Source organism: Loxodonta africana, chromosome 1, assembly GCF_030014295.1.
Source record: "Loxodonta africana isolate mLoxAfr1 chromosome 1, mLoxAfr1.hap2, whole genome shotgun sequence".
Classification (NCBI taxonomy): Eukaryota; Metazoa; Chordata; class Mammalia; order Proboscidea; family Elephantidae; genus Loxodonta; species Loxodonta africana.
In genome coordinates this window covers 430,461-454,854 of record NC_087342.1, presented here as the reverse complement: position 1 = coordinate 454,854, position 24,394 = coordinate 430,461, and the positions used below count along the sequence as shown (strand labels likewise).

The following is a 24,394-nucleotide window of genomic DNA, read 5'->3' as shown; positions in this document are numbered from 1 at the left end:
CCTCATTCATAGCTTTTTCTTTCTTGACAAACTACAGCATGAGAGGAAATGGGCCGAGGTACACTGGATTTGTCACTAATATGACATTTATACAACGGTGATTTATTTGTGATGGAATCTCGTTTCTGAGCATCTCAACCAAAGGAGGAAACAAAAGACATAGCCTTCTCAATCAGGTGAGTTTTTCTAGAAAAATAAACACACACACATACACACACCCCTAAGGCAGAGTAGCAACTACAGGGTGTTTCAATTGAAAACTTCAAAGCAGTTTCCCCAACTCCACCTCCAACCCCAGGACAGAGAATGTCCAGTAACTTTTAAATTCAGTAAATTCATTTTTAGCTTCAGCTTAGAGAAAATGCCTGTAAATCAAAGCTATCAAAATCAAGACTCCTGAATTTATATTTGCAGAAAAGGCACTTGTAAATTTTCATGGAAAGTAACTACAAGACAAATTTTGATTTTCATCACTCTGATAAAAGAATATTAAAAAAAATAGGGGTAAAAAGTAATATCTCCCTTTCAAAAGTTAAATTAAGTTTGACACTCGGCTTCTTACACGGGTGCATCCATCGTTTCAAAAGTGGCTCCAGGAAAGGCAAGAATTCTGGGTTGGAAATCAAGGTTTTTACTGAGACTTGTAATTATGACAAAATAAAGCTAGAGTTGACTTTATAAATTGCAGGCATCAAAATGCTTCTAAATATAATCTTGTATTTCTGAAAGGGGCAATAGATATCATGGAAACTTTGTAAGGCTAAACCAAAAAAAGGAAGTAGTAGACGGGATGGTCAGATTTCATTTTATCTATGATAATGACAGGATGAAAAGTAACAGCTTTGTTTCATTCTTTTCGCAACTGATAGGAGAATGTTTTCAGTAAAACCAAAGTCTGATTCCTTACATGGATCATAGACCATACACAGACCGTAGACTAATTGCTTCAAAAATGTGTACTGTCTGTCAAAAGAGTTGTTTAAAAGAGTTTGGACACAAATGCATCACTCCTCAATGAAAAAAAAAACAAACTCCTTGTCATCGAGTCAATTCCAACTCATAGTGACCCTATAGGACAGAGTAGAACTGCTCCATAGCATTTCCAAGGAGCACCTGGTGGATTCAAACTGCCAACTTTTTGGTTAGCAGCCATAGCTCTTAACCACTATACCACCAGGATTTTACCTTAATGAAAAGAGAGAGACAAAAACAAAGAAAGAGTCATGAAAACATCTTGGGTATCTTGTGAGTGAAGTTTGCATGGTACAGGAAAGAGAACACAGCTACCTGACAAACACCAGAGCTGCAGGCAACAAAAATTGTAAAAAAAAAAAAAAAAAAAGAATCAAATGTGCTTTTGACCCCAAGAAGTCTGCCCAGAAAAAGACCATGGAGAAAACACTCTAGGAAAGATTTTTTTCTTCCACTGGGAAATGAAAGACCTAGAGCCCAGCCAGCACATGTGCGTGCCACACGCCCTCCAAACTCTATGTCCAGAGTCAAGCTCCAAATCGTCCATCTTAAACCTACCTACGCTTTCCCAATCTTCCTGCCTCATAAAAGGCACTCATCGTGCATCCCATTATTCAAACTGGAATAATGGTATCATCCTGACTCCTCCCCTTACTTCATCTTCATATCCAAATTATCTGCAAGATTCATCAACTCTAACTCCAAATCTAATCGTGCCAATTTTCTCCATCTCTCAGTCACTGCTCTAATCCAAGCTACCAGCATCTCCAGCCTATACTGTTGAAATAACTTCTTCCTGGTTTCCCTGCATCTTCTCTTACTCCTTTTCATTCAGCATCCACAGAGCAGCCAGGGTAATCTTTTTAAAAAATGCACATCAAATAATGTCACCTCTCTGCTTAAAACCATCTCCTGGCTTCCCATGGCACATAAAATACCCTATCTTTCTGTCACCTGGCCCCTACCCACCTCACTGACATGACCGCATGCCCATGTCTTGTACTCACTACACTCCATTCACAGCCAAACTTGTTCACTGAGCCTGCCAGCTCCCTGTTCCTGAAGTGCCTTGATCCAAGTATCTATCTCTTCCCCACAACAGTCATACGACTTACGCACTATTGTTATCATCCCCATTTTACAAGTAAGGAAACAGATCCAAAAAGCCTAAATAATCACCCCATGGTCCCAGAGTGGGGACTCAGACTCAGGAGGTATGAGCATAGGACTTTTTCCACCTGGCTCACGCATACATCTCCGGTGCCTAGATGCAAGCCTGTCACATAGTAGGTACTTCACAAATATGTGTAGAATACCCTCTAATTCAATCTTTTCATTTCCCATAAGAAGAAAGAGATGCAGGGAGGTCACAGGGAAGGGTCACAGAGAATGCAAAGGGAAAGCTAAAGCAAGATCCCACAATCCTGTTATGGACTGAATTGTGCCTCCCAAAAAGTTATGTTGAAATCCTAACCCCTATACCTGTCCTGTAAAACTAGGGGCCCTGGTAGCACAGTGGTTAAGCACTCAGCTGCTACCCAAAAGGTCGGCGGTTGGAACCACTAGCCACTCGGCAAGAGAAAGATGTGGCAGTCTGCTTCCGTAAGGATTACAGCCTTGGAAACACTATGGGTCAGTTCTACTCTGGTTCAATAGGATCCCTATGAATCGGAATTGATTCAACAGTAACAGGTTTGGTTTCTGGTTTTGTTTGGTACCTGTAAATATAACCCTGTTTGAAAACAGGGTTTTTCTCTTGTTATGCTACTGAGGTCATACCAGAGTAGGGTGGGTCCCAAACCTAATCCCTTCTGGGTAGTGTTTTATAAAAATAGACACAGACAACACACCATGCTAAGACATCTCAACTCCCACTCTTGGCCTGGGCTCCTTCCCAAGGAACTACTTAGCATCCTACAAAACAGTAATCAGAACCCGAAGCAAATTCTACCTGTAAAAACAGGAACCAACACAGGAGCTCAAATACATGAATCTGAATTCAGGTTAGCTAGTTTTTTTTTCCCCCATCAATAATTAAACTGTGGAGAGAGAAGTGTTACTTGATGCTAAACCTTTCTCCCCTCCGTCCACTGGAAGCCATCACTCTAGCATCATAAATCTTCATCCTGAGTCCCCTGTAGCCCTAGTTTGCACCAACTTCTACTCTTCCTATTTAGCTAGATAAACTACAACCAGGGTGAACAGAAACTTAATAAGCTTTACTTCATATGGGATCCAGTATAGAAAATCATATTCTTTTAATAAGTTAATTATTTTGTCTACCCCTAAGAGGTATGTGGGAAACCCTGGTGGTGCAGTGGTTAAGAGCTACGGCTGCTAACCAAAAGGTCAGCAGTTCGAATCCACCAGGAGCTCCTTGGAAACTCTATGGGGCAATTCTACTCTGTTTTATAGGGTCGCTATGAGTACGAATCCACCTGACAGCAACAAGTTTGGCAAGTGGTATGTGTAGAAGTGAGAGGGGTCTAACTAAACTTCCAAATTATATATTTTTCTAATTAAGTCCCACCCTTAAAAATAAAATCAGTTTTCCAATACAACTGACTAATGATATTATTTTCACACAAATAAAACTGTTACAGTCGATCTAACGAAGGTAAAACTTTGCTCTAGAAAATCTTGTGCAATTGTTTTCATGCATTTTACTTAATTGCCCAAAATACTGAATGTGTAAATCTGTTAAACAAATTATAAAATATGTACATCGTTTTTAAAACACATAAGTGATTCAAAGACCAAAGTCACTATCAACCTACTCGAGAGAATATTTATTTTAGTAAAACAATCAGGAAAAATTGTCCTGTGTTTATGTTTTACATAAATTTCAGGTAATAAATGAGAGATTTTTTAAAAAGGCAATGTTATTACATTGTAAATGCTCTTCAAAAATGTAAATGGCAAGCATCTCCACAAAGGAATAGAAATCAAGAAATATTTGCTATTATGGAAAAGGGTATTTAGAGAATAGATTTTGGAGTAATGAAGGGAAAGAATGAAACTGAATGATCTCTGGACCTTTTGTAGAAAATATTTCACAAAACGCTTCCAAGGTACCCATTAGTCGTATCAGAATCGACTTGATGGTAACTGTTATTATGACTATTATGTCTATTTTATTTTATTTCACATAACTATACAAAATATATTTTCTATAAGGAATTTCTAGCTCTGCTGTCCTTTTTAAAGCAGATTATAAATGACTGTTTTTATTACGTAAATTTTTATGTAGAAGCAAGCTTTTTTCTTAGCTTTTTAGAAAACATTAAATTTAAAGAAAACTATTTTATCTCTCAGTCAGGATTATAATTTCCGAAACCAGAGTTAAAATATCATAGTAGTATACCAGTGTACCAGTGTGGCTCATGAAAAAAGATTTGGGAAAGAGTGGTGATGGGGACTGGGAAAAGAAGAATATTTAGGATAAAAAAGGTGTACAGATTAATGTAAACAGAAACTTAGAAAAAAATAGAAATAACATTGATTTTTAAAAGAGAAAAGAAAGAAAGAAAGAAATCAGACTATGCCTTCAAATGTTTGGGGCATTTTCATGGTCTGTAAGATTCAAGGGAAAGAAAAGGGAAATAAGCAAGGGGAGGAAGGAGAAAGAAGATTGGAAGAAGGAAAGAGAAGAATTTAAGACTATTCTTGGTCTGAAGTTTGTAACTCCAGGTTAACCCGTAATGTCACTGCCATGGAAAGCAGACACACACACATGCACACACACACATGCACACACACACCCCCACAATGTTTGCCTTCATCAGACAAAGAGATAATGCCTGAAACATACAAAGTATATGTAATGAAAGACGGGAAAGCCATAAAAGTACTGAGTGCTTTCCTAAGTCACTTAAGTTAATGTTTTGACTACTCAGCTAATCACATGAAACTGAAGTCTATCTCCTGACTTATAAGGTGACATGAGTGGATAAAGACATGGCTTACCTCTTTAAGAGTACTGGGGTTGACAGGAAACCCTTTCTCCCCAGAGAGGCTGGAGTATTTCTTTTCCAGATTACAAAGATTCTCCTTTTCCTGCAGGAACATAACATCTATTAAGCTGACAGTCAACCCTGGATTCAACTGAGAAACCCAGTGACTTTGCGATAGAAACAACATCAAGCTCCCATATCCTTCCGCCATTTCTATTTCCTCTCTATGTGCACAGTCAAAACTTCAAATTGTACAAATTGTACAACCAAGATCTTATCTGGTAGCTGATACAATACATGGATTGCTTTCAAACAAATTTAGCTTTCATTCAAGAAAAATTTATAGAGCAAACAGCATGTTTAAAAAAAAAGGCAAGAGTGGGGCTGCTTTGGTTGAATCAAGAATGGAAGGAGGGGCCCTCAAATTCCCTCATGGCCCTTGTCTTTGGAGTATTTTCTAAACTCAAGTTTTTCTACCCCTTCTAAGTGGCACATACTCATATGTCTTCTGGTGATATATCATAATCCAGTGATATATTTTCTTCTGGAAAAATGGCCAATAAGTCACATGAAAAAAATACTCAACATCATTACCAACTAAAATGACTAAAGTAAAAATTCCAAGTATTGGAGAGGACAGGGAGCAACTGGAACGTTCATACATTGCCAATGAGAATGTAAAACGGTGCACCACTTCAGAGAACTGTTTGGCAGTTTTGCTTTGTTTTTATAACATTAACCATATACCCATCCTATGACCCAGCAACTCCACTAGTAGATATTTACACAATAGAAACAAAAACACGTCTTCACAAAAAACTTGCACAAGACTATTCAAAGCAGTTTTACTAAAAACAGCCAAAAAACTAGAGACAACCTAAATGTCTATCAACAAGAGAACTGGTAAAAAAAAAAAAAAAAAAAATTGTGGTATATTTATATAATACAATACTACTCAAGAATAAAAAGGAGGGAACTACTTACTGATACAGGCAATAACATGGATGTATTTAAAAAACACTATGTTGAATGAAAGACCTTAGGCACAAATGAGTACATATTATATAATTTCATTTATATGACAGGCAAAATTAGTGCAAGGCCATAGTGTTTGCCTATGGGGTAGGGATTGACTAGAAGGGATCGTGAGGAAATGTTCAGGGGTCACAGAAATGCTCTTTATCTTTCTATCTTTCCATGAAAGAATCAAATTGTACACTTAAGATCTGTGCATTTCATTTTATGCAAATAAATAAAAAATGTAGCCCAAAAATATTTTTTCTAAAGGTTGCTTGCTTAACATTGGATTAATTTGTATTTCCCTGAATATTTTGTTGAGAATTTTTTTGTGTGACTTATTGGCTGTCTTAGCTATCCAGTGTAGCTATCACAGAAATACCACAAGTGGACAGCTTTAACAAACAAAAATTTATTCTCTCATAGCGTAGGAGGCTAGAAGTCTGAATTCAGGGTGCCAGCTCCTGGGGAAGGCTTTTTCTTTCTGTCAGTTCTGGGGGAAGGTCCTTGTTATCAATCTTCCCCTGATCTAGGAGCTTCTCAGCACAAGGACTCCAGGTCCAAAGGGCAAGCTCTGCTCTTGGTGTTTTTTTCTTGGTGGTAGGGGTTCCATCTCCTCTCTGCTTGCTTCTCTCTTTTATATCTCAAAAGAGATGACTCAAGATACAACCTAATCCTGTAGCTTGAGTCCTGCCTCATTAACCTCATAGAGGTTAGGATTTACAACCCATAGGATAATCATATCTGATCACAAAATGAAGGACAACCACACAATACTGAGAATCATGGCCTAGCCAAGATGACACACACTTTGGAGGGACACAATTCAATCCGTAACATTGGCCATTCATTTATCTTCTTTCACGAAATGCGTATTCAATTTTTTGTTTTTGTTATTGGATGTTTATCTTTTTATTAGTGAATTTAAGGAGTTTTCTATATTTTCTGAATACAAGTCCTCTGTCATTTCCCCTTTAAAAAGTCTTCCGTTTACCCCAAAGCCATGAAGATGTATTTGCATTCCTATGCTTTCTTCTGGAAACCTTATCACTTTAAAACATAACATAACCCGTTGCCGTCAAGTTGATTCCGAGTCATAGTGGCCCTATAGGACAGGGTAGAACTGCCCCATAGAGTTTCCAAGGAGCCCCTGGTGGATTTGAACTGCCAACCTTCTGATTAGCAGCCGTAGTTCTTAACCACTACGCCACCAGGGTTTCCTTTATCACTTTAGTTTTCACTTTTAGGTTTGTGATCTGTCTCAAAATTAGGTTTAATGTATGATGTGAGGATGGCGTTGAAGTTCTTTTCTTTTCATGTTTATCCAGTTAATCCAGCACCATTTGTTGGGAAGATTTTTTATTTCCCTATTGAGTTGTCTTAGAGACTTTGTCAAAAATTAATGGATGGTACATGTGTGAGTCTATTTCTGGACTCTGTTTTTCCATTCATCTGTAAGTCTCTTTGTATGCCAGTAAGTCTTAATTACCGTAGTTTTATAGTAAACATTGAAAGCAGATGTATACATTCTCCAAATTTGTTTTCTTGTTCAAAGTTATTTTAGCTATTCTAGGCCCTTTGCATTTTCCAATAGCTTTAGCACCAATCGTCAATTTCTCCAAAGAGAGTCTTGTTTGGATTTTGATTGGGACTGAGAAGGAGCTACAGATCGGTATGGGAAAATAAAAATCTTAATGAGTATCCTGTTGCCACTGAGTCAATTCCAACTCATAGCAACCCTACAAGATAGAGCAGAACTGAACCACAGGGTTTCCAAGGAGCAGCTGTGGGTTCGAACCGCCGACCTTTTGGTTAGCATCCGAGCTCCTAACCACTGCGCCACCAGGACTCCCTTAACGAGTATAGACCACAGTTATTAGCATAAAAATATATTTCACATTTTTAAACAGGAAATGTTATATCTGTGATTGTGCTTACTCATTGAAAAAATCTATCACTAAGGGAATTTTTTCATTTGCTAAAATTTCAGAAATAACTTGAGTACTATCTATCACACTGTCTAATTTAAGCTGTGCTTCTGAATATTGAGTGCTAAGGGTAAAATGGAAACCCTGGTGGTTAGTGGTTAAGACCTACGGCGGCTAACCAAAAGGTCAGCAGTTCGAATCCACCAGATGCTCCTTGGAAACCCTATGGGGCAGTTCTACCCTGTCTTATAGGATCCCTATGAGTTGGAATCTACTTGACAGCAATGGGTTTGAGTTTTTTTTTTAAGGGTAAAATGGTCGTGGGGAAAGTAACGGCATCGAAATTCATCGTCAGAACAGAGACGGGAAATACAAGTCCACTCAGGGATTGATAAGAGCTGAAGAAGCAGGAGGACAGCCGTCAGGTCTGTGTGGGTGCAGAGGCACCTCAGGTGGACTCCTAATTCCAGGTGAGGGACAAATTTACTCTGTCTTCTCAACTTAAAAATAGTAAGAAGGGAATACTCCAGCTATAATGTTTCTCTAGGTTTGACCATGGAACAGCCTCATCTATAACCCATCATTCTGGATCTAAGACTCTTTTTCTCGTACCCCATTCTGAGTCACATTCTATATTTTCACGCTCCCGAATTTCACACTCGGGCACGCACACACAGCTCAGTGCTAAGGCTGCCCATCAACTTTAATACTTTTAGTGTCTTATCCCTGAGTCTTTCCCTTATCCCTAGATTAGGGCCCATGCCAGGAAGTTAGGCTACAGGTTGTTTTTTACGGTCTTTGGGCAAAGGGGAGTTCCTGAGTGGTGCAAATGTTTACATAACACACTTTTAACATGCTCCTTGCTAACTGAAAGGTTGTTGTTTCGAGTCCACCCAGAAGCACCTTGGAATAAAGACCTGGTGACTTACTTCTGAATGATCAGCCCCTGAAAACCCGATGGAGCACAGTTCTACTCTGACCATACATGGGGTTGCCAGGAGTCAGCATCAACTAGAAGGCAACTGGTTGGACACGTAACCACTTCAGGTCCTCGGGCAGGTAGGGATACAGTCTCTTTGGGGAGGATGGACCTTGCCACCCCTCTAACCATCCACATGGGGTATCTACATGTCCAGTTGAGTCAAGGTTAATCCAACGTGGCATTTTTCAGGCAGACATGCACACAAATAATAGAGGTTCAAAACACCAGAGCAGCTCAGCCAAAACACTAACAGCAACAATACAAGTAGTTTTCCTTAAGCCTCCTTAAAACTGGTGTTCAAATGTGTTTTACCTTTTGGAAGAAAAATATGATTTTCTAAAGGAGGAAAATAAGAAAAAGTATAGATTTTTCATAGTTTCACTTTTCACAATGTGGAAAAAAGATCATGAAGAAAATGTCTCTGCTCATTTTCTGAATTACAGTTAATCATTCACAGACCATCAGCTTATTCATGTGGAGGGTTAAATAAAAATGTATAGAAAACATTGATTATAAAGACATTCACTATGTACATAAAAGTCTTTCTTAAACGATAAAGACATTCATTAGTAAAAGGTATTTACTTTGAAGAAGGCAACTTTCCCCAGCGGAACCTACGTTTTATTGCAGGCAGTACTCACATGGAAGGCAACACTTACTCTTTGCAGCATCATTAGTAAGTTATTCTTTTCTTTCACAAAATGATCTTGTTCCCGCTGAGCCTGCTGGACAATATGATTCGCTTGCTTTTTCAAGGCAGAAATTTTTTCCTGGAGGAAAAGAGATTATCATACATAGGTGTACATTAGACATTCAAAGATTTGCCAGTCTGTCCTGAAAAAGAGAGAAAAGGTATTTACAACTGCGATAACAGTGACCACATTTTAGTTGATGGTAGGTTTGAACCACCAACCTTTAGATAGGTAGTTGCGTGCAAGCCATTTGTGTCACCTAGGGACTTTTTAGACAGGGACTTTTAGCTATTTGCTATTGCTGTCTAGTTGTTTCTGATTCAAGGTGATGGTAAAACCAAAAAAACCCTATTGTCCTGGAGTTGATTCCGACTCATAGCAACCCTATAGGGCAGAGCAGAACTGCCCCATGGGCGGTGATTATTGCTCAGAGACTGGGAGGCTTTTTCTCCTACCCGCCAAGCTCAACATTTTTCTTAAGGCCAATACAGTTCAAGTGATTTAAAGTCTATTTTGAAGAAGATGGAAGTAAACAGGAAATCCTGTTTTAGACTATAAATGAATTTTTGACATCATCTTGGGAGATACCTCCTGGGAAAAAACAACTATGGAATTTCTTTTTTAAATTGAGAGTTAAGCAGTCACTTTCTCCCCCTCTTCTCCCTCAGTTTTATCAGGTTAGTACAGAGCTCTGGGTGCGATTCTCAATTCTGAAACAAATGCTGAATTCCAGGTTGGGTATCTGGGTGCTCAGGGTGGGTGGGGTCAGTAATCTGCACAGAATTCCATGAGCTGCGTCTAATGGAGAGAAGCCATCAGCCAGCTTTGATAACCTTGAGCAAGGAAAACAGAGGAAATTCCAAAATAGACTTTGCTCACAGAATTCATCTGAATCTAGTTGCTATGGCTGCAAAAGGAAGTAATTTAAAACAAATGTCCACATTTCTGATTTTGTATGCCTTAGTTTCCATATAAAAGAAAGAACAGAATATGATTCATAACTGCATCTGTAACATTATGTAACAGTGACCGTAAAGTCAATGAATCTAGTTTGGGGCAACGTTTGCCATATATATGGCAGAATCCACAGTCTGCCAAATACCATATGTGATTAAATACACAAAGGTGTTCAGGTACAAAGACATGCAGACATACAGATAACACGTTAAAGCTATACTGACCATCTTTACTGTCACATACAAGGAGTGTATTTTAATTTTTTTTTTTTTTTTTACATTTAATGACACTCGACAAAATTACCTTTCTAGTAACAATATTCCGTTGATATTCAGCCACTTCACGCAGGAGCTGTTGGGTCAGGTTCTCTTTTTCCTCATCCAGACGGCTCTCACGCTCAAGCTGCTGGAATTCTAGGTCTTCAAAGTGTTTGCTCTCAACATCCAACAGGTCAGCATCCTTTGGGGAAAAGGGAATGAAAACAAGACACACCAGAATGGCTGTAGCCTTAACATGAAGAAGCAATTATTAAAAGCAGACACTTCAGAAGACTTTCCCAATTACAACACTGACCAGAGTTAGAATATGGTAATCCTCTCTTTTGGAGTTAAACCCTAAAGCAGTGACTGCTAGAGTGGAATTGAAGAGAGGGGAACATATATTTCACCTCTGTGAATATAGGAATTCTTGCTTTAAATCTACTAGGTGGTTTTAAAATGGACCATGAAACATTACAAGTATTCCATAAATGGCCCAAACATTATCTGCAGATCCAAGGTGTGACAGTCTCCTGAGAAAACTGTTTTGCACAAATTTTCAAATGAAACAAGACTTTAATATAGAGATTAAATTCATGATTCAAGATCATACAGACTGGAAGTCTCTAAGAAGACTATATGCACGTTCCACGACACACAACACAACCCAGTGGGAGGTGAGGAAAAATATTACACATTCTTTATATTTAAAAGTATACTAAAAAGTTTTTTTCTTTTTCAATTTCTTGGTAAATGTTTTCTAATATACATATAGGTGGGTTTGGTTTTTTTTTTTTTAGGGTAGTTTAAACATATAATTATATAAATAGATATATAATACATGCTCAAATGGTTTTATTGAAGGGCAATCAAAAACATTTAGAGATTGTGATTCTTAAACTAGGTTTCTAGAATCCCTTAAAACTGTTTACAAACCTTTGTCTATATGCATTTTACTGGAAAGAGTGGAACCATAGTACCCGTCAGTCACAAAGGGTGATTCAGAAGGTTAAACATCACTACCCTGGGGATAATCTTGAGGACATTTAAGGAAAAATGAGAGCTCATGAAAATCAGGGGGTCTGGAATGGGTATTCTCCAACCTGAGATGCTTAAGGACACAAATCATGGCATTCGTGCAGAGATGGGTGTGTGTTGTAAAATGATTCTCCAATCTTCAATTTTAAACATTCATTGCTTTTCAGAACCTTTCACGGAACTATAAATGTGGCAGGTGTAGAAGGTTTTTTAAAAAATGTAATTTATAAATACTCTGTGGCCCAAAGAGGAGGCAGCTGGACTATGCTGGCCAAAGATTGACATGGGTTTAAATAGTCAAGACCTTCGTTTTCCAATTGAAACATCAAAAAAAGTTGGATAAAAAAATACAAGCTAAACTAGCTCTAAATCACTATTTAAATCCACTCCACCACCTCTCCAACCAGTTTTTATATAAATGATAAATTAAGTTTTTTAATAGAATATATTTCTATCTTTTGGAATGAATTTCATTCTGGGAATGATTCGTTGAAGGGCTATTCACTACCATGTAATTACCACCAACACTATAGCAACAAGGTTGGACTGTGCGTTTACAAAGTTTAAGGACCAGGAAAACACACGGTGAAACATATTCAGCATTTCTTAACACTTCTTTATCTTTTATTAGGCCACCCGGAATGTGGTCTTGGTTTCGATTTTATTGATTGACATTCCAAGTTTATCTGTTAGTTTCACAATAACTTCTAAAAGAATTAATGAATTTGGACCAAGGCTAGTCACTACTTAAAGAATTAAGACATAAGTTTACGTCTTGACACAAAATATCTTTAGTCTTGATCTGAATATCTGAAACAAATAACAACTGATGTGTTTACTCACACAGGTATATATGCTCAAGAGTTTTTAAAGGTATTTCAATGAAGCTTAGTTTGTGGTTAAAGATTAAAAAAATAATAGCAAGCTCCTTTTTCTCGGCTTATAAAAATCTTTAGTCAAAATGGGACTATGGTTAACAACTCACACTCTAGGCTACTCAGTTCTTTACTCCACATCTCGTTAATATGCAAGGTGTTATTTCAACCCTGCATGAAGAACAACTGCACAAAAATAATAGCACACTAGGCAGGAAAGGTGAAAATTAAAGCTAAACTGAGCACTCAGACTTCGCTGGGGTAATCATTTGATCAAGTTATCCAAACCAGAATGTGGGTACGTAAGCTTATGGGTGGTGGGGAGCATAAAGGATTTTAGAGAAGAATAAGAGCCCAGGGGATGGGCTTTTAGGACAAGAGTAGTTTAACTGAGCACAGGATAATATATACTTGAAGTTAAGAGTCAAGTGTATGACTACTTGAATAAAAATTTTAACTCAATTTCATCACTAAAAGAACATTACGAATCTCTACTGCCTGGCAAGCTCACAGGTCAGTCATGAAAGGAAATAAAACAGCTGCACTAAAGAAAATTCAATGCATTTCCTTTTTTCTTTCCAATAACTTTTACGGAGAATTTAAAAGGCAGAAGTTTACAGGCAGATCTTCACATTTTCTTCGCTTTTTTTAGTGGGGGCACAGAAGGTGGAGAGATGGCAGCGATAATCCATGACAGCTCAACAGCAACCCAGAAAGCAAATTTAAATGGGATGCTCTATAAAACCAACCAAACCCATTGCCGTCCAGTGGATTACGACTCATAGCAACCCTATAAGACAGAGAACTGCCTCATAGGGTTTCCAAGGCTGTAATCTTTATGGAAGCAGACTGTTAGCTCTTTCTCCCGGGGAGCAGCTGGTGAGTTCTAACCGCCAACTTTCAGTTAGCAGCTGAGCACTTAACCTCTGCACCACCAGGGCTCCTTATGCTCTAGAGTCAAACATTTTAACTGTATACTCTTGAAACCTGGGAAACATGGTGAAAATCACCTAGTACCACCTTCTCATTTTATACATGAAGATTTAGAGGAACACAGAGGTTGAGTGATTTATCTAAAATTAAAGGACAAATTGGTCATAGAGCCAAAGATAGAAAAAAAAAAAACAAAAACCTGGTGCCATTGAGTTGGTTCCAACTCATAGCGACCCTATAGGTCAGAGTAGAACTGCCTCACAGGGTTTCCAAGGAGTGGCTAGTGGATTTGAGCTGCCAACCTTTTGGTTAGCAGCCAAGCTCTTAACGACTAAGCCACCAGGGCTCCAATGATAGTGAAAAGGTTTCCTAATTGTAGATCCACCACTCATCTGACAGTTTGTCGTACTGTGGTGGCTTCTGTGTTGCTGTGATGCTCAAAGCTATGCAGCCGGTATTTTAAACACTAGCAAGGTCACCCATGGTGGACAGGTTTCAGCAGAGCTTCCAGACTAAGACAAAGAAGGAGGACCTGGCGATCTACTTCCAAAAACACTAGCCAGTGAAAACCTTGTGAATAGCAGTGAAACACTGTCTGATATAGTGCCAGAGTGTGTGTGCAGCAGGCTGGAAGGCACTCAAAATACGACTAGGGAAGAGCTGCCTCCTCAAAGTAGAAACCAACCAAACAAACAAAAACACTGATGTGGAGCCAATTCCAACTCCTAGCAACCCTACAGGACAGACCAGAACTGCCCCATACGGTTTCCAAGGAGCTGCTGGTGGATTCGAACCGCCAACCTTTTGCTTAGCAGCCAAGCTTTTAATAACCACTGTGCCAGGGCTCCCCTCAAAGTAGAATTGACCTTAATGACATGGATGTAGTAAAGCTTTCAGGACCTTTATTTGCTGGTGTGGCATTACTCGAATAAGAAGAAATGGCTGCAAACATCCATTAATAATCAGAACGTGGAATGCACTAAGCTAGAATGCTCCTTAGAAGCAATGATGGTGAGCCTACGTCTCAAAGACTTTGGACATATTATCAGGAGGGACCAGTCCCTGGAGAAGGACATCATGCTTGGCAAAGTAGAAAAAAAAGGGTCAGCGAAAAAGAGGAAGATACTCAATGAGATGGACTGACACAGTGGCTGCAACAATGGGCTCAAGCATAGCAAAGATTGTGAAAATGGCTCAGGACCGAGCAGCGTTTCGTTCTAGCGTTGCTGTGAGTTGGAACCGACTGGACGGCACCTAACAACAACAACAACATATTCCAGGGAATGGTTCCATTGGCGGGCTTATAGCAACTACACATCAAACACTTCTCATCAGATCACAATCAGATGAGAAATATACTCTGACTCCAAGGCAATGATTCAGACATTAGAAGCCCAGCCATAAATCTATGTTTTAGGTACAAATCATTCTAGGACTTCACCTTAAGTACAATATTTGAGATGACACATACTTTAAGAAAATTACTCTATTATTTTTTTTTAAATTTTGTGTGAACTGCCACCTAATAAAGTTACTTGTAATAAACCAAGTTTTTGAATCTAGTTTAAATGCCTTGGGGGAAGTTCTGTAATGAAGTGGTGTTCTAAAATATTTGAAATCTTAATGGAAGTGGGATTCTGGAAACACAGGAAGTTCCCAGTACGAATGGACTTATCTTGAAAAAAGTGAACTTAATACTGATTAAGCCAAGGGGATTGGTGAAGAGTTACTAAGGACTGTACTCCTGGAGAACAGAATTAGCAGACCTCTTAATACCAGAGGAGCAGAAGCTACCATAAGGCAGTTACCTCTCCTAACTGCCGTGGAGTCGATTTCGACTCATAGTGACCATATAGGACAGAGTAGAACCGGTTAGGGTTTCCAAGGAGCGCCTGGTGGATTTGAACTGCCGACCCTTTGGTTAGCAGCTGTAGCTCTTAACCACTACACCACCAGAGTTCCCTATCTCTCCTAAGGAAAGGGTTTTATGAGTATAATTTTACAGTCTGCTTCGAGAGGGAGAGGAAGGAGAACGCTGCCTGTATCATTTCCTTTCCTCCTTTTTGTTGAAATCCTTAGAACATGTAAAAAAAAATTATGGGTTATCCTACAGAAGCTAGATTAAAGAAACAACCATTATTTATATCAACTTGTATCCTGGTTATTAATAGACTCTATCACTTTTTACTTAAAATAATGTTTACGAAGAATGCAAACAATAACAGCATAGCCAGAAGAAGGGAATAACAAGATACATAATCACACTGCTGACCTGGAATAAACAATGACCATGCATGTATAGAATCTTTAGCAATAAGGAAAGTTGAAAAATAACAAATATAAAAGTCAGTTTCCCAGCCTCTCTTGTGAACTGGCATAAACACAAACAACAAACAAACAAAAATAATTCTACAGACGCTATTTTTTCCAATCATTTTTATCATCAGATTTCCAGAGAATTGTTGCATTAAAGGGACAGGGGGTTTTTGTCTTCTTACAGCAGATTCAAGTTTATACAATAAAATGAGTGAAGGGGAAGAACTATCTTGAAACTGGCTTTGATTCACATTGTAAGAAATAACAGATATTAAAAGTGTTGTGCTGCGGTTTAACCTGTCTGCACTGGACGCTTTTTTATTAAGAAGCTTTCAAGCTCTGTAATCCATGGAAAAGTTTTAACTGTAAATTTACATTACCCAATGATGCTGTCAGAGGTATTAAATATTTCTGTATCAAAGGTCATTTTAAAAATTTTCCAATGTGTGTCATCTGAACTGATGTTTCAACTTGCCCACTCCCAGGAAGGTACAGAGATAATAACGTGAATGAAACTAGACTTCCTTCCTACTCTATGAGTTCACAATGGCTACTCACTTAAGACTAATTATAATTATGTGACTCCTTTAAAGGTTCAAGGCCGTTGAAGACAATTTCTCAGGTTCACAGTTTAGAGGAAACAACCAAGTTGTCAAGACGCTATGAAGTAACCATGCCAATGTTTGTGAAACATTCATAGAGGAATTCTAGTTTTTAGAAGATAACCAGCGTGGACCTGTTCAACACTGCTGATAAAGTTAAACCAGAAGGTCTGTGTTACATTAAGTTTTTAAAAATGGTAAAGCTCGTGTGAGAAAGTTTTTAGGGTATTAACTAAGCCCTGCGTCTTTGGTTCCAGTATTTGATTGTCGTGGTCACACTAACGTTCAATGTCACTAAGAAGCAGAAAGAAAAAGAAAATGGGGGTGGGGGAGGGAAACAAACCAGAGAATGGGATAAATTTTGGACAAGAGTATAAAATCAAGAGAATGAAAACCCCCTGCCGTCAAGTCGATTCTGACTCATAGTGACCCTAAGGGGGAAAAAAAAATTCAAGGGTAAATAGCACTCCAGGTGAAGCAGAGAACAAAGGAGTCAATTGATTTGAGTCTTACAATCTTGATATAGGTTACAAGTCAGAAATAGCTCTCTTTTGTTACAAAGAATAACTCCAGCAATGTGTTTGCATTGTAAATAAGGTGAAGGATTTCAACAAGAATTTTTTTAACTGATTAGCAGAGAATTACATACACTTACAGCATGCATATTTCCATTTTAAAAGTATCTAATGATCAGAATTTATGCAAATTTGTGCTATGGAAGTATGTCATAGGTAGGTGGAACTTAATTGAAAAAACAAAAAAAGAAACAAAAAATTGGTGCATTCCTGTTTGCTACTGACCCTCTTCAGTTGTTGCTGTAATTGTTCCCTCATGGACTCAGGACAATTGTCCAGCTGGGTCTTCTGCTCGGAGTAAAGCTCCTGAAGCCTCTCTAGTTTTTCCCTTTCAGCATCAAGCTTTACCTTCTCCTGAAGTTCAGAAATCAGAAAATAGAAGAATAGAAATTACCTTCACACCCCAAGCACGCGTTAGTGAACATTTTCCAAGGGTAATACAAACAAACGTACACAAACTCTAGATATTCTATGAAACATATAGAAACATATCTTGTTAGTGACTAGAAAAAGGGGTACAGGTGGAAGTAAAGACAAGGTGGTCCCATTTCTGCATTGTCAAAACATGGTCCACTTTGTTGGTGTTGGCAATGACCTTCCCTCCTTCTTCCTTCCTGTTACAAAGTTAAAAAAGAAGGGGGAGCAATAGGAATGTTGGCCAATGGTCAACAAAGAACAAAATAAATGCCAACGAGATCCATAAGATCACCTTGCAAAGAGTCACCTGTCAGAGAACCAGACAAAGGAAATGGGCATTGATTCCATGTACCATTATAGCCCAATTTGTTCGAGGCATTTATTAAGCAAGTTTTGGAAATTATTAAATTCTTCTTCTCAGGTCAGAGGAATTCCGGAGCACTAATTGATACTCCGGCCATATGAAACCATTCTAGTAGCTACTTGGCAAACTTCAGAGCTTTAACAATAGGAAGGTATGGTCCCAGGGAGAGCACCTAATTCAGAGGCTGAGAGCACTAGTAAAAATGTTACCACACTGGTGGTTGTTGGAGAAAGTTCCACAAGGTTGGCAGAGAAGCAAGGGAAAGTTATATGAGGTAGCTTAGATAGACAAAAAGTACGACATTTACTGAGGAGATACAGATGGCCCCACAATGACTGGTTTAAAAAAAAAGAAACATGGACTGTGGAAAAAAGATGAGAACACTCAGGAGTCAGAGAAAGAGGAGAAAGGAGACGATAACACTAAACCCGCCAACGTCACACATGCCAAAGTGGCCCTGGACGTTCTCCAGGATATAATTGGCAAAAACTGCAACCGGTAATTACACTACCTCACAAATGCCACATCTTAAATTGAGAAACACAACTTCAATCTGTTTAGGGCCAGTCTTCCCAACTTGTTTTCCCTTTGTGATGCTCTGAGCCCTTGAAGCAAATTTTGGGCCGGATCTTCTCCTTGTGAACATCCCCAGGCTAAGCAAAAGCGCTGTGTGAACCCCTGCCACGACGTGACCCTCTGTACGATGGCCAACCCCCTACTTTGCTAATTTCACTCTATGCAAACTGGTATAAATAAAACTGGCATCTTAGCATATCATGGTAGTTTTTTTTTTTTTTTAAGATGCACTTCTGAAACAGTCCTATAAAATTAGATTTTTTTCTTTTTCCAGGCAATTACCCTAACCAAAAGTTCAGCAGTTCAAATCCAGCAGACGTTCCTTGGAAACCATATGGAGCAGTTCTACTCTATCCTATAGGGTTGCTTTGAGTCAGAATTGACTGGACAGTGATGGCTTAGGCAATTACCCTAATAGGAAGGGGTAGGTAGCACCATTTCATATGCAGATGGTAAAAATATGAACCTGATCAACCTAAATGGATTAAAATGGAATGCCTTCTTTTAAATCATAGAAACTTAAGTTGGTAAGGGACTTGAGAAGACATCTCCTCTGACCTCCACCTCCCAGTTCAGGAAATTGTTTGTGGTGTATTTTGTGTTGGAATCTTGCTGACTTCCAAAGACTGGGGTTTACTGCTTTTGGAGAAAGCCTATTCCATTGCAAGACATTTCCAATTATTTAATAGTCCTTTACATCGAGTTAAAGTCTGCCTCCCTGCATCTTCCCCTCATTAATCCTAATTCTGTTCTCTAAGGTAATTACGTTTAATTATGTCTATGCCACTGTCCATGTGGCACCCCTTTAGCTTTCCCCACCTTTGCTATCTGCCACCATGTTTTTCTTCTGCACACCAAAAGCCTCAAGGTCTTACTTCAAGTCAGTGCTTATCAGGGAGGTCAGTGTGGATGGTGCATAGTGAGCTCAGGGATGCTGAAGACAAGGCCAGGGAGATAATGGAGGCTGGTCATGGTGGACCTGAGGGACATGAGGCACCACTGGAGGCTGGGTATGGTGGTCCTGAGGGACGTGAGGCACCACTGGAGCCTGGGCATGGTGGTCCTGAGGGACGTGAGGCACCACTGGAGCCTGGGCATGGTGGACCTGAGGGACATGAGGCACCACTGGAGCCTGGGCATGGTGGTCCTGAGGGACGTGAGGCACCACTGGAGCCTGGGCATGGTGGACCTGAGGGACGTGAGGCACGGCTGGAGGCTGGATATGGTGGTCCTGAGGGACGTGAGGCACCACTGGAACCTGGGCATGGTGGTCCTGAGGGACGTGAGGCACCACTGGAGGCTGGGCATGGTGGTCCTGAGGGACGTGAGGCACCACTGGAGGCTGGGCATGGTGGTCCTGAGGGACGTGAGGCACCACTGGAGGCTGGGCATGGTGGTCCTGAGGGACGTGAGGCACCACTGGAGGCTGGGCATGGTGGTCCTGAGGGACGTGAGGCACCACTGGAGGCTGGGCATGGTGGTCCTGAGGGACGTGAGGCACCACTGGAGGCTGGGCATGGTGGTCCTGAGGGACGTGAGGCACCACTGGAGGCTGGGCATGGTGGTCCTGAGGGACGTGAGGCACCACTGGAGGCTGGGCATGGTGGTCCTGAGGGACGTGAGGCACCACTGGAGGCTGGGCATGGTGGTCCTGAGGGACGTGAGGCACCACTGGAGGCTGGGGATGGTGGTCCTGAGGGACGTGAGGCACCACTGGAGGCTGGGCATGGTGGACCTGAGGAACATGAGGCACCACTGGAGGGTTACGGGCCAAGGAGTAACAAGATCTAAGTTTTGAAGGATACATGTTTCCTGCTGTGCATGGAGATCTGGGAGGAGATTAAGAGCAGGAGTTCAGGTGAGAGATGATGGGCTTGACCTAGGATGATGACAGCGAAGGAAGCGCAAGATGGTCAGACTCTGGAGATATTCTGAAGGATTTCCTGAAGGATTGGATACGGATTGTGGGGGAAAGAAAAGGAGTTGAGGTTGAGCAATGAAAAGATTCTACTTGCCATCAGCTGACACAAAATAGGGCAGCTTTGGGGCCAAATATTGTTTTAAATATATTAAGTTTAAGATGTCTATTAGACATCCAAGTGGACATGTGGAGTTTGAAAAGGTCATATTCTCTAAGTGTGAAAAACAGCAGTCTTCTGCCCCAAGTGTCCCCATCTTAATTTCTTGACCCTTAAAAATAATCACTTTCAACATTTCTAGTGGTTTCTTCCATTACTTCCATATTTCAAAGACCATGCCATATGAGTCAGGTTATTCTGTGGTAACAAATTAAACTCAGAAATCTCAGTGACTTAACACAGCACAGACTTCTCTCGCTGCTTCCAAGTCCAGTGTGGGCAGTATCTGGAAAGGAAAGCAGGGCTGAAGGAGGCCAAAAGGAATTTTCACGATCCAAAAAAAAAAATTTTAACTGTGATAAATCAATTCATATAGCTACCTGCTCTTTCCTGGAAATGCTCTTTCTCTCTTCTGAAGTAGCAAGAACCTGCTTATTGATGCTCGTTAATGTTAGAAATTCTGCTACTCTGAGCATCTCTTTTGAGTCCTTTATAATGAGTAACATGGTAGAAGACACCAGACATTGGGAACTTGTATGCTTTCTTAGATCAGATGGTGCACTTAAATGTAGTTAGATGTCAGAGGGTCTGGGATGGTATTCGTTTAGTTCTCTCCAGGGCTGAGCCATTTGCCTTCAGTTTCCTAAAATTTACCCATTTAAAAGCCCTAAGTGCTTTTTATTTTCACTTGTAGTGGACAGACTGTAAATATATTTGAATCTGTTTTATTATCTAACCATATTACAACACTAAAGGCCTCACTTGAGTTTTGAATAAATTTGAAAGTTATTATTTTTATGTGAATAGTTTCTTAGGTTCTCAAGCTGAAATCATGGCCATAACCACAGTAAGAAGGAAAGGAGAATGTCTCAGCGTCATTTTCTCTTTCTATTTGAGTATCTCATTAATTCATTAATAAATTTTTATTCTGCTTTAGGCGAAAGCTTACATCTCAAGTCAATTTCTCATAGAAAAATCCACATGCATATTGCTCTGTGACATTAGGTGCAATCCCCACAATACGACAGCACATTCCCCCTGAAATTATGCCTACTATAAGGAGCCCTGGTGGCCCAGTGGAAACCCTGGTGGCGTAGTGGTTAAGCGCTACAGCTGCTAACCAAGAGGTCGGCAGTTCGAATCCACCAGACACTCCTTGGAAACTCTATGGGACAGTTCTACTCTGTCCTATGGGGCCGCTATGAGTCGGGATCGACTCAATGGCAGTGGGTTTTTTTTTGGGTTTGGTGCCCCAGTGCTTAAGCATTCGGCTGCCAACCAAAAGATCAGTGGTTCAAACCCACCAGTGGCTTCACAGAAGAAAAAACCTGGCAATCTGCTCCCATGAAGATTACAGCCCAGGAAACCCTATGCGGTAGTTCTACTCTGTCCTATAGGGTCGGTATGAGTCAGAATCGACTCAGTAGCCTGCAACAACGACAATTTATTTAACTGAATGGCCATGATTTCTTGTATAAAGATATATGTTTAGATTCTTTATAAAAGATGTTATGGTTTAAATTTAAAACTATACGACGTTGACATCTACACCAGTTTGAGTCTATTTTTTGCTTAAATTTTAAAACGTCATGGACAGTTTAGAAATGTATGTTTAGATTTATATACGGATTTTTTCCCAAAATGTTTAAATCTAGAACTCAAACTGCGAATAGAATTAAATTATTACCATACCCTACTTGCCTATTGATTTCTCCTTCCTGGCTCCAGAACAATTTTTTAAATTCAGATTCTAAAATCTCATCAGATCCCAAACCTACTTGGCATGCTCAAAGAGGAACCCGTCTTCTCTAACACGGCCTTCGAGATGTATACATATACCAGAGATTCTCAAGTCTTGCTAAAGGCTGGAGAGACCTCAGTTCTATCATTAAAGTCTATGCTTTTCCCACATCCGTTTCAAAAATAGGAGACTACTCTGGCCTTCTCTCACGCACACCTATCGTACCTTTAATTACCTAGGGGTAGAACTTGAAGAGATCCCCTTTGTGTTCTGTGCCATCCTAAACTCCTTTGACCTCAATCATTTCCTAACAAGCACAGGGTGGTGCTGTTTTTAATAACCTGTTTTAATAACCTGACATTGTCATAATTCTGGTGGAAAAATGGCAGAACAGCTACTGAATGTACAGCAGGGTATTCAACACCTTTTGCTTTTAGGAAACAGAAGAAAGTGAAATCAGCATTCCCACTCCATATTTCAGCCTGAAATGATTCTGCAACAATGTAAAGACCAGCAGAATATAAAGACAATTCCCTCCACCTGTACCGACGTGTTTGCTCCCTGTACACACCTATTGGGCAGAAGTTAGAGAACGCAACAGCGTCCCTCACAGAAAAAGGGAGTCCCTAGTGCTAATCCAAGGTAAGACGGGATATATGAAGACGGGTTAGATCTAGTCTTTAGTTTCAGAATTAATTTTTTTTTTTCCCTAAATAAAACCATCACTACACACTGCTGTCTTTTGGCTAAGAAAATACGGTATTTCCTTGCCTGTGGATTAAAGATGGCTCTATTTACCCAGCGAAAGAATTTTATCTATAAAAAAAAAGTTCTGTTTCTAGCTACTGTATTGCCAAACTTTGTAGCAATTCTAATTCAAAAGAGAAAGTTAAAAAAAAAAAAAAAACACATTCATTCCCGTTAAATGCCATATGTGGAAAGCTCTAAAATTTTAACTTATATTTGCTAGGCAACATCAATACACTATTTGATAATATGGAAAGGGACTGGTCTGAAACACAGGTTTCAAATCTGAAAAAATCGCCAAATTATTCCTCAGGTCGTCTCAAATTTGTCTTATTGTTAATAACAAGTATAGATAAACAGTTAATAATAATAATAAAAAAAAACCTTATGTTTACATAGTGCCTTTCTTCTCAAGTGCTCAAAACGTTTCACAATTCCATACAAGAGGCGCTGAAAAGGATTGTGCCAGCTGGCATCAGCAGGGCCTTCTGCAGCTTCTCTGCAGTTTCTCAGTGCCGTTGTGACCTCAGAGCTGAAGCTCAGTGGGGCCAAAGCTCGAGGAAAGGAAGCCGAGGGAAGGATGAAAGAATAACTAGCGGCAGGTGGGTCAGGCTGTAAATCACAGGGGGCCGCGGAGGTAACCACACTTCTGCAAGAAGCCAGAAGGAGACCAACTCAGAGACAGAAAGAAATTAATATTCCTCTCTTTATTGCCTAGGAAGTTTTCAAAGGAAAATTAACTCAAGGCAAGCAGTTATCTTGAGCTGAAGGTAAAATAAATTGATGAACAAAATTAATAGTATTTGAGGGTTTGGGGATTCTTATTTTTTACACGTTAAATATTAAAACTGAGTGTTATTCTCTCCTATCAAGATTTAAACTAGTAAACTCATCTAATCTAATTTAAACAAAAAACAAACCTGCTGCCATTGAGTCAATTCTGACTCACAGAGACCCTATAAGACAGGGTAGTGCTTCCCCACAGGGTTTCCAAGGTCTGGCTGGTGGATTCAAACTGCCAACCTGTTGGGTAGCAGCCAAGCTCTTAACCACTGTGCCACCAGGGCTCCCCCAGTCTAACTGCTACAGGCATAATAATCTTCTCCCACCCCAAATTGGACAGAACACAACTTTTGTTTTTGTTTAAGATGTATTTTCAGTAAGTGAATTGAAATCTATTTTTAACAAAATTAACAAAGTTCACTGTGTTTACAAAACAAGATTACAAGGAATTGGAATACTTCCGGGATACACAAGGAAGCATTTTAAAAAGCAAGAACAGGCTGTGTCTTCCCTGGAGACACAGTTACTTCCGTTAGTAACGTTTTTACATTAACTTGTCTTCTCTTCCTGCACTAACGCAATCCAGCTGGG

At 39.7% G+C, this 24,394-nt stretch overlaps 1 protein-coding gene across 7 annotated transcripts in view; it reads right to left on the bottom strand.

The window, feature by feature from the left end:
* Window positions 1-24,394, bottom strand: part of PHLDB2 (pleckstrin homology like domain family B member 2) — a 333,831-nt gene that overhangs the window by 51,401 nt on the left and 258,036 nt on the right. For 6 of the 7 annotated variants that reach the window (XM_064287433.1, XM_023551839.2, XM_064289340.1 and 3 more), the window contains 4 exons: window positions 17,323-17,451; window positions 10,805-10,960; window positions 9,512-9,622; window positions 4,939-5,028 (listed from right to left, as the gene is read on the bottom strand). In XM_064287433.1, the coding sequence (XP_064143503.1) occupies window positions 4,939-5,028; window positions 9,512-9,622; window positions 10,805-10,960; window positions 17,323-17,451 (486 nt within the window). The remainder of the gene's footprint in view (window positions 1-4,938; window positions 5,029-9,511; window positions 9,623-10,804; window positions 10,961-17,322; window positions 17,452-24,394) is intronic. The other variant, XM_064289130.1, reaches the window with a different exon arrangement.